The following is an 11,561-nucleotide window of genomic DNA, read 5'->3' on the forward strand; positions in this document are numbered from 1 at the left end:
TCTAGGTTTGGGATTATTGGGTTCATGAATCATAATTCTCTCCCTCAGGTGGGGAAGAGTAGGAAATTGGTGATGAATGAGATTATGAGCGTCTCTTCATGGTTTTGACTGAACGTTGTGACTCGGTTTCAACTGTGAACATGTCAAACCCTAGTTGTATTAGTATATTAATCCAAGTGCTGGGTGGCAGAAGGTTAACTATGTTAATTCCAGCTTTCTTTCTTGCTTTATGCCCTCCCAATTTCCAACTTGAATCTCGCATTCTCTTTTCCCAACACACTTCCTTTTTGTTGTCAAGTGAGTCAAATTCTAGGGCTCTTTATATTATTTTTTTAGTCACTTTCTTAATTGCGATGTATGGTAGGCCTTTTTCAAAAAGGGAAATGATGCCCTTTGCACCATATTCTTGATGCCGTTTGTTTTTCCCACTTTGGATAGAGAAATTTTTTTTTATCAGTCACTATTCATCAATGTACACTTCATACCTTAAGAAAAATGCTCATATACCTTATGAAAAATTCACTCACACTTCATGAAAAAGTTATAGGTGTGGAATGGAAATGAATAATGGCTGATACATAGCATTTCTCAGTTTGTCCTTCTTCAAACATGTTCACAATGTACAATGTTTTCAATCATTTTTCTAGTTATGAATTTTTAGTTTGGCATTAAATGATTGGCGAAAAAAAAAAATAGTAAATAATTAAAATGAGTTGAAACCCAGATGGCGAGGGAAGGGGCTGGGCCAAGTCCATTATTTTGAGTCCCTCTTGCAGGCATGAAGAATTATTAATGTTAGGTAGATAAGTGGTGGGCTTATCCTAAGAATGCCTTATATGGGCAATCATTGATCAGCTATTGGGACCCATTGAACTTTTGGTCGGAATCTGGGGTCAATGCTTATGGGTTGGGCCCATATGGTACTTTCCTTCCTCATGAATTCAAAATGGAAGTTGCCCCTTTGTTCCTTTCTATGACAACTCTGAATAACGTACCCCATATACCTTTGATCCTTTCATCCAAATCGATATAAAATATAGTCCGTCCTCTAGGCCAATTGAATCAGTATTGATCATGCTGTGTTTTCTTCTTGTCTATGGATGCCTTTAACTGAGAGTAGTATAGATTGCACAAAATGCATTGTGCTCATCCTACCATTTAAGGTTTTAACTCAGAGAGAGAGAGAGAGAGAGAGAGAACTGGGTGAAATGGCTGCATGACTAAATAAAATGAGATATTTATCAATATTATTGCATGCTAATGAACTATATCATACAATAGAATCAATCATTGTTAATATTTCCGACTCAATCCCTTCTTCTCTTTGTTCTATACTCAAATTTCGAGAAGGAAAATTAAGTGATTTGTGCATAAACACGTGGTTAGAAATCGACGTTAAGAATGATTTGTCGAAATCTCACTTGAATTATCTTGATATATAGATATACCAGATTATCAAAAATAAAGTATTTAGAAACCATCACATGGATTTTATCAAGTTGGCGTCTAGCACAAAACTCAATTCAAATTTTTTTTCTCATACACGAACCGCAATCATTTTCCATCAACCTCACAAAATTGCACATAATTGACTCTGTCGTATATGCCAACTGGGTACTGGAAATACTCTTTGATTATTATATACATAATTCATAGCCATACAAACTCATCAACAAAAGAAAAAGGGTATTTTTCTTTAAACGTCAAATAGAAAGGTCCCTTTTTCTATCGCATTCTCATACATTTGTACATTATTTCTTCTTCCTTGCCTCAGTCCCAATCCAAAATGTATATGAAAAGTAAGACACTGCCAAAGAGACTGAGTGAGGGTCTTTTGTTTTTATCTTCCATTTCTTGATAGCAAAACTAAGGGGACATGGACATGGATGAGAGGAAGATGACAGGGACAAGGGCGTGGCAAAAGTTGGATAAGAACAAAGGGAAGCCGACTCAATTTGCATATTCATAGATGTGGAGGCCTTACCCTTGTTTAATTGTTTCTTGCAATCATTTAAAAAATAATGGATATTGGTATCCCCATTCTTTTCAGACGGCTACCAAATATATTCCTTGTTATATAGAAAGCCAACTCGGCTAGACTCATCCATTCATGCTTGGTTTCTTGGTGAAGTTACTAAATTCCCTTTCTTTTTACCTAAGAAAAAGGGGGAAAAAAATAAAATTCTCTTGGCAACGATGAGTTAGAGAGAGAGGGTCAGATGACCTTTACATATATAAGTTGAGAAGTACTACAGTTATAAAGAGATCTTACAAAAAATTATACATACAAACTGATTTGATTTCATAAGATATGCAATAAAATTAGTTTTATACTCTAACGTATCACATCAAGTTACATCAATTTGTGAATTTATTTTTGTAAAATCTATTTGTTGCCTAGTTTGGATAGTGAAATTGTTTCATCTCATCATTACAACTTTTTCAAAATTTTATAAAAAATATAATGAACAATTTAACTTTTTCAAATCTCAAAGGAATAATAATATTAATAAAATAATATTATAATAATATTTTATTTAACTTTTATATAAAATCATCTTATCTCACTACCCAAACTGCATATATAGTTTCTTTATTTTGTTTTTTGCTTTTCTTTTTGGAAAAGAGAAATACTACCCTCGGATCTCACCTTCGAATGTAAGAGAATCTGAGAATCGGTATGATTGCATGAAAGATGAAACTACCAAGTACCAACAGGTGGTTCGATTCCTTTATGCAATTCAATAACACTAGTGTATACCAAGACCAGGCTCTATGGAAATAATTTTTATAAATTATATTTGTAGTAGAAGTCCACAGCATGGGTGGAGCTTAATTTGAACTGCAATGGCTCAGCCAAATAAAAAAGAATAAACTATATTAAAATAAAATAAAATAAAATACTAGCAAGTTAGTTATCTTGGAAGGAAAGGCTGCTGAATACATACATGAATTATTAAATATTTTATATTTCTTACCATGGAAAGTTTAAAAAATTCCATGTGTCACTCCACCACAAAACTCGGTCCTTGCGTTGCTCTCAGGACACCAATCGGACAATATAATTAGCTGTATCATTTTTTTTAATATAAAATAATTATTTTAATCAATCATATCAATAGATTGTGTAAAAAATATATAAAATAATTATATGTAGCATAACTCTTAACATTATTATCATCATTGCTGAAGTATCTATTCACTTTTAGAATTAGTCGTTTTCGAACAACCGTGTCAATAAAGAACAATAATGTCATCAACGTGTGATTAAGTTTGAACTTAAGACCACTTACCTAGTTAATTATATCATTAATTCTATAGAAAGAAACTGATGAGACATGAGTAATTAATGATTATAGGTTAATAATCAAAAATGAATTTTAGAAAGACCAGTGGATGATTCTAGTAATCAAAATGCCATTGGAAGTCCTATCTATAACCAATAAAAATGAAATTTGTTTGAGTCAAAGGAAAGGAAGACCCAAAAAAAAAGAAAAAAAAAAAAAGGAATAATAACCCATAAAAGAGCCCATCACAAGCTTATAACTTCTCTCTCCATTTCAACTATTTTGTTCATTTTTGACTGGAATAAGACATGTCACCTTAATGCATTAACCAGATATAAGGATTTGAATATAGTATATAGGTGCAGGCAGTCCACATTTTTGACTAATTCAATGACCCCTATCTTCACCCTTTAATCTATCATTGTACATGCCCTTATTTCAGTTCTGCCCTTTTCTACATCTATCAAATCCCGTCAATCTAATCTAAAAGAGGGGAGGGAAGATGAAGTATCAAACATGTGGAATCTTGGAAATTAAGACTCCACAAAACAAAATATTTATTTATTTTTCATTAAAAAAAAAGTGTAGTATTTGAGTTAACAATTTTATTAAATTTTAGAAAAGAAGAGAGAAAAATTTGAGTAAAAATATTATATAATTATAATATTATTTTTGTTTTAGAATTTAAAAAAATTAATTGTTTTTGTGTTTTATTAAAATGTTTAAAAAAATTATAACGATTAGAGAAAAAAAATATGAGAGAAATTAAAAATATTTTAATAGTATTTAAATATTGAACTATAGAAACAGCACCTAAGAAAACTTTTGTTCTTTTTTAATGCATCCCATAAAATTGGGTTAACCGTTAACGGGAGCTTTGGTTTTTGCAACGGTATTTTGTTGTAAGTGGCAGATGAAATTTAAGAAGATAAGCAACCACCGTTTGAAGGTCAACCCAAATAATCTAGGAAATTGCCCTTGAATGTAACTCTATTTACAGAATTGCCTGCTCGCATTGGCTAACAATCCTCTCAACATGGAATTCCTTGTAGGAAAATGATACCCTTACTACGCTGTACTACCGGCCTACTACCCGTTTATTTTTTAAAATTTATTTTGCCTCAGCAGTGCTGCACGCTCCCTTCACTTTGAATTTTCTGTCAGTTTTACTATTTCCTCCTTCTACACGTTTTCGGTAAGATTTGACGTAAATATATAGACTTATTTTTTTTTTTTTAGCTTTTGTGCTACTCCGACAGTTAAGTATAATTGGTCCTTTTTTTTTTAATATTTTTATATATGTTTTTTTACATTTTTAAATATATTTAAAAAAAATAAAAAAATCACAATATTATTAAAAAATACTTTAATAATAATTAAATAAAAAAAATAAAAAATTTCAGCAGTAATATCAAACTGTAAGAATTAGTGATAAGAGTATCATTTTCTTTAAATTTAGGATGGCATTACAGCTACGACTGATTTTCGTTAGTTATTTTGATGTATTTTTTTTCTTATTTTTTTTACATTTATTTTTTTAACACTTAAATATATATTTTTTTAAAAAAAAATTGATAACATCATTAAAAAAACACCTTCATAATCTTAAAGTAAAAAAAAAAAAAATGCAAACGGTAGCGAGAAGATTAGTATTATCCTTTTTCTAATATAAATTTCACATTTTTAACATATGATTGAGCATGTTTATTGATATAAATTTTATATTTTATTTTATTTTATTTTTTTATTCATATTTTTAAAAAATAAAAAATATATCATTATTTTAAATTTTATTTCCTTAATTATTAAATAAAAAATTAAAAAAATAAAAAATTAAAATTAAATAGATGAAAGGTGAAAATGTGAGAGTAAACTCGTGGGCTACCATTTTGCTTTGAATATTGATAGAAACGAATTTTATATTATTTTTGTCAGAAGCTGACACTTTCATCTGAGATTCGATCAGATCGCGTGATCTGAGCAGTGAAATGGACTTGTGAAGTCCTGACCTGCAGAGGAAAGAAATTAAAAAAATAAATCAGTAGTAGACCGGTAGTATAGCGTGGTAAGGGTATCACTACCCTTCCTTGTAAAACAAAGTTTCAGTTTTCTTTACAATAATCGAAGGATTATGTTACAACTTGACCAAATTGGTCGGGGGATCCTTCTTGTATATCGATACAACAACGATTGATTGAGAACGTTATTAGCAAGATAGGTTACAAAAAAACAAGACAAAAGCAGAAAAAAGATAAAATCCATGAGAAAATATCGTAATTATATGTCGATTAATGACAGATCTAATAATTTCTAATAGTTGGCTCAAGTGATAAAAATTTTAAGAGTTTTGTTATCTACAAGTAAGTTTGCATACTAATTTACGTATTAATATTATTGTCTTTATATTCTAAATTCAAATTAGCACTGTTTTTAATAAAATATACTTTCTGACCAATCATATTGAATGAGTGCATGTATTAATATGCAGAATCATTTATAATTAGATTTTTCGAAATCTTAATATTGATGAAAGAATAATTATTTTTATCAGTTACTATTTACTATCCCACACCTTATAAAAAAAATAATTGTTAGACGTGAGGTAAATACTAACCGATGCATACCAAAAACTCTTTCGATGTAATATATTTTTATACCACAAATTAGACCCTTAACACCATTGGTCATTGACCACGGAGCTCTAATTGGTGGCTTATAATAACCCCCCCAATTTGCCTGCCAGCACAAGATCTCCTTATCCTTGGATAAAGTATGAATTAGCTTATGCAGGCTTTGATGACATCTCAACTTATTCTGGTTTATACCAAAACTTGAAATTAAAGAAAAAGAAATAAGAAATACCCACCAAGTGAAAGAAACAAACTTGTTCAGTTCTTAGAGCATTCCCATTAGCTTCCCTAAAACCACTTTTTTCCTATAATTTGAGGAATATTTTAGGAAATAAACTAAAAATCTCCCTACATCCGGATCCCTATTTTAAGAAAAAGATTTAGAGAATGAATAGTGGTTCCCTATATTTGGGGAACCACTATTCATTCCCTAAATCACTTTTATCAATATTTTATTCATTTCAATTAAATTAATTCTTCTTCCAATCATCTACACTTTCTTTCATACTCATATTTATTGTAATTTTAAATAATATTTTTAAATATAATTTAAATAGCTACGAAAATATAAAAAAATAATAATTTTAAAAATATTAAAAATAATTTAAATTTTTATTTAAAATCTTCACTAGAGTAATAATTCAAAACATAAAAAAAAATATTGAGTAGTTAAATTTATAAATGAAAGTGAGAGAAAAAATTAATAAAAAAAGAATAGAGAAATATTATTTTAATAGAATAGGGAATTGATAGGGAATGGGATGTAGAAGGTTTTTAAAAGATGAGTAAAATTTAGAAAAAATTTTTAGAAAATATACTTTTTAGCTAAATTATAGGAAATTTTATAGGAAATTCAATGTGAATGCTCTTAGATTGCCAGTTTCCTTAAAGGTAGTGGCATTATCAGTAAATTTAGTAAAGCCACAGTCTTTTATTGAAGAACCCCTCCTATATATATTAGTTCTCAAGGTCTCACTCACTTCCAAGTCCCAAACACGAGGAGTCCTCTTCCGACGGCTCTCTCTCTCTCTCTCTCTCTCTCTCGGCGAAAACCAGAAATCAATACCTCCAAAAACAGAAGCAGAAGCATACACAGATATTCGCAGCAGGCAGAAACCTTATTAGCTGCAGCAAGAAAAAAGAAACCATAGACCTTTTACACTGGTACACACAGTCGATACGTATCAATTTTTTTATATGTAAATGCACCAGAAAAAATCCGAAACTCAACAACAAGTCGCTTCCGATTTGAACCCAACCCCACCACTTTACCTTCCTCCAAACCACCAAAATCACCTTCAAATCCATGCCCAATCCAACTCACTAAGCACCATCATCCACTTTGTTTCCAACCAAAGCAAACCCCACCCTCATCTCACACTCCACAACCCACCAACACAACCCCACCAAAACCAGTTTCACCGCGAACCCATTTCCAGCAATCCCTCAGCTTCACAAACCCTTCGTTCTGCGCCTCATAGGAGGCCTATAATGGCCCAAGCACCTTCCACAGTTTCATACTGTTCACCACCAACCCCTATCAATAATTCCCACCACAAAACTTTGGATGTACAATCTTCATCACCATCTTTTTCCCACTCGACTCCTTCGTATTCAATTTCCTTTGCCAAAAAAGCACTGGCCCTCAAGTTTTTCCGTCATTTGCGATGTGCTCGTTTGCTACGAGCTCGTTTTCGCTTTCTTATCCTCCTTTGCTTGCCTTCTCTTTACTACTTCGTCTCCAATCCTCGCCGCTCTTTTATCCTTGACTTCCTTTCACTGCTAGTTTTCTCCGCTGCCCTTTTAATTTCTCTCAATCTTGAACTCCCTCGCCTGCCCTCGATTCGATTATTCTTTGGCCGTTCGTTCCCAATTAAGTTTTTCTCAGCTTCCTGCCCCTCTAAACCATATCCGCCTGTTCTTTGGTCAATTGGGTCGAAGCCCGAATTGGTAAAAAGGCCAAATTCAGGGTCTTCTGTGCAAGTTTATAGCAATGGGGATGTTTATGAGGGTGAATTCCACAAGGGAAAGTGTTCTGGAAGTGGAGTTTACCACTATCACAGGAGAGGCAGGTATGAGGGGGATTGGATTGATGAGAAGTATGATGGGTATGGGGTTGAGACGTGGGCAAAAGGTAGCAGGTACCGTGGGCAGTATAGGCAGGGCTTGAGGCATGGGATTGGATTGTATAGGTTCTACACTGGAGATGTCTATGCTGGGGAGTGGTCTAATGGGCAGTGTCATGGGTGTGGAGTCCATACTTGTGTGGACGGGAGCCAGTATGTGGGGGAATTCAAGTGGGGTGTCAAACACGGTCTTGGTCGTTACCATTTCAGGTGAATTCTTGTAACTTTCAGTTTTTAGATATTTTCATTAATGGGTTGTATTAGATTTTGTATGATGTCCTCTTTGGCACAATGTTGATGCTTGAAGTTTAGCTTATCCAAACTGCCGAGTGTTTATAAGAATTTTATTTGTTGATAAGCACGTAAAATTTTCTTTAAATTATGTTTAATCTTTGTGTTTTAGGGTTGATCAATTGTAGAATCTTACAATCAGGGGCTAGATTTAGTGCCCTAGCTGATTAAAAGTGGTGTACAATGCACTTCAATTTGTAATCTCATGATAATTTAATTTTAATACTGGAGGATTTCAACCCAAATGGGCCACTGACCTAACTTGAGGAATGGCTCTCTGACATTTTGTGACATTAATCAGTGGTTTAGTCTCTATCATCTCTCCATGGCATTGCACAATGTTTTCTTCTTTACTTATGTCTTAATTCCTAACCTTTAAGTTAAATTATTCCTGATCATGGTGCAATATAAACACATGTGACCAGACGCAAATTGCAGTTTGCATGATAGAGCATTCTTGCTAATGTGTTTCATATGATAATGAAGGAACAGGGACACATATGCTGGGGAATATTTTGCAGACAAAATGCATGGTTTTGGAGTCTATCAGTTTGGAAATGGACATCGGTATGAGGGATCCTGGCATGAGGGAAGAAGGCAGGGATTTGGTTTATACACCTTCAGGAATGGGGAGACACAATCTGGTCACTGGCAAAACGGGGTTCTTGACATTCCTTGCCTGCAACTCACCTGTCATGGATCTCCCTATGCTGTCAACTATACCAAAGTTCTTAATGCAGTCCAGGTAACTGTGGTTTTTTTTAATTTTTTCCCTTTTGGTGATAGGATTTTCCTGTGCAATGAAAAACTACTAAACAAAATGAAAAGTAGAATAAGCAAATGTTACTGTATGCATTCACCTTCACTACTAACATGGTAGAACCAAAAAGATGCCATTTTGGTCCTTACTCTTCTGTGCCTAGGGTAACGAATGCTCTCTCCCTCTCCCTCTCCCTCTCCCTCTATTAAATTCAATGGATGACCTGAAAAGTAAAAAGTTTTGAGCAGCTACCATTGCCAGTGGTTGCTATGTGGAAAATTTCCAGAATAATGCCCCTCTGACACAAAACCTACCCATCCTTCCATTTCTGGTCATACACGGCAAATGGCTATACTAATTTGGAAAGTAGCACACTACCTTGTTAGACGGATTTGTAACTCCTATTGAAGTTTCATATTCTATCATTATTTGTTTTCTTCGTATATTTTTTTGAAATCAATATCTTTATTTTTTCTTTGGTGATTGATAAGAAATTCACACATCCCATAGAACTTGAATCATTACCATGACTCACCCACTTTCCTCATTTTTATGAGGGAATGAGATATCATTTGGCCCAAAAGCCTTGGGTATTATGCAATCAATATTTCACATCTATTTTGCTGTTTTTGTATTTTTAGAATGTAAATATAAATATCCTAACTTCGTGTGTTGACTATAGAAATCATTAAAATTGAATGTCAACCATAATATTCATGTGGATTTTCTTCGAATGTCCATCATGATTAATTCAGAAAATTTTAGACATCTACCCATTTTGCAACTGAAGATGCTCAAAATGGGAGATAAACTCTGAATCCGAAAAGATGTCTGGTTGGGGAATATTGTACACCTTTGTCAGTGAAAGGAGAATTTTGCTATTTTATTTTAATTAAGTAAATGGTAGAGTGCAAGAATTTGTACACCTTTGGAGTTGATTTCCCTAGTTAAGATACAAGTTATAGTATGTGTTGACTGTCACAACTTCCAATCCTGTCCACATTAACTTTTTACATAGGAATGTTATGTAGGGGTAAGCTAATTTCTGAGATTAGCTTGCATGCTGGTTGAGTGGCTAAAAGAATGCAGTTGTGTTCTTTGTTAGACCAGGTGCATTGGGCAGTCAAAGGACAGGACATATTTGTGGTGTTTGTTATTTTCTGGTCACTGAAACTATTAGATTGAGTTTGGTTTGTCTTATGATGAGGTTTCACAGTTCACATAGCTGATCACTGGTTGATTACAGACACCAGCTCAAAGCCAACAATGCTAACAAACTTAACAGGCTTGTAATACAATGGCATTTTAATCTTATTCTAAACATAGACGCAACCTTAATTATTGGAACAATTATCAATTACTAATGGAGATGTCTTATGAGCAGGAAGCGCAGCGAGCTGCTGAGAAAGCATTTGATGTGGGGAAGATGGATGAGAAAGTGAACCGAGCCATGGCGGCGGCAAATAAAGCAGCAAATGCAGCAAGAGTAGCTGCTGTAAAGGCTGTCCAAAACAAAATGCATCTCGGCATCAACATTGACGAGACACCAATTCCATCCGTATGAATGATCCTCTAAGACCTTACCTCATCAACATTATGCATCCGCTAAAGAATGCCTACCACTACAGCATATTAGCTTTTACAACAGAGAAAGCAACAGAAGCACAAACAAGTCGCCTTTTCTAAATCCATTTTTCTCCTTTCTTTTGCCGTGAATGCTCCATTGTCAGTGCTGCATACGAAAGGTACCTGCTTGGAACCGCATTCGGTCATTAGAGTAAATGGCTGATTGAGGAGCAAACAGGTTCCCTCCATTTTGCTGGCTTCAAGAAGTGTGCATAGGGCGTTTGAAGTTTACAAGACATAGAGTGCAGATGGACACTGAGCAGCTGTCTGTGTTTAGCATAGGATTTTCTTTCACAACACTTGAGAGTCATCCTGTAAACATGCAAGTGGTCGTATGAGTTGGCGCTTGGATAAACTTCCCAGCCAAAGTTGTGTACACCATCATTTCCAGGAAGAAAAGAAGAAAATATATTCTTTATTATTAGTATTGTTATTCTCTGTTCGTATGAGCTAATGATTTTTCCAACTTAACAAAAACCTTTTTCTAATCAATACAAATTAAGAAAAGAAAATTAAAAAAAAAAAAAAAAAGGCAGTTTTGTCTAATGTGGGCGCAGGCCATTTGACCAAGTCAAGAGTGAATTTGTGAATATTTTATGGAGAAATCTACTGTCTTATCCTCCAGATTTTCATAGGGAAAGTATCAAAATAATGGAATAAATGGATCTAGATTGATGGGTAGCATAGGGAGTTGATGGGCGGAATGAAGGGGGTGGAACAATTCGAAGAGAGCAGAGAAGAAATGAATATGACTGTAGAATAAGGAAAATGATAGGTTAATTAGTCTCTTATTATTCATTTATTACTCTTTTTTTTATTTAATATTTTTTTATTTTTTATT

The 11,561-nt window shown here is 33.5% G+C and overlaps 1 protein-coding gene across 2 annotated transcripts; it reads left to right on the forward strand.

Annotated features, from left to right (window-relative positions):
• The first annotated feature begins 6,901 nt into the window (after nucleotides 1-6,901).
• LOC108991594 lies at nucleotides 6,902-11,141 on the forward strand. Of its 2 annotated transcripts, none has more exons than XM_018965917.2 (3): nucleotides 6,902-8,253; nucleotides 8,821-9,079; nucleotides 10,479-11,141. In XM_018965917.2, the coding sequence occupies exons 1-3, from the start codon at nucleotides 7,121-7,123 to the stop codon at nucleotides 10,656-10,658; spliced, it is 1,572 nt and encodes a 523-aa protein (XP_018821462.2). In that variant the 5' UTR covers nucleotides 6,902-7,120; the 3' UTR covers nucleotides 10,659-11,141. The 2 variants fall into 2 exon arrangements, with proteins under 2 accessions (XP_018821462.2, XP_018821463.2); XM_018965918.2 differs by having other exon boundaries at nucleotides 6,920-8,253; nucleotides 8,827-9,079; nucleotides 10,479-11,012.
• The last annotated feature ends 420 nt before the right edge of the window (nucleotides 11,142-11,561 follow it).

This window comes from Juglans regia, chromosome 2 (assembly GCF_001411555.2).
Source record: "Juglans regia cultivar Chandler chromosome 2, Walnut 2.0, whole genome shotgun sequence".
Lineage (NCBI taxonomy): Eukaryota > Viridiplantae > Streptophyta > Magnoliopsida > Fagales > Juglandaceae > Juglans > Juglans regia.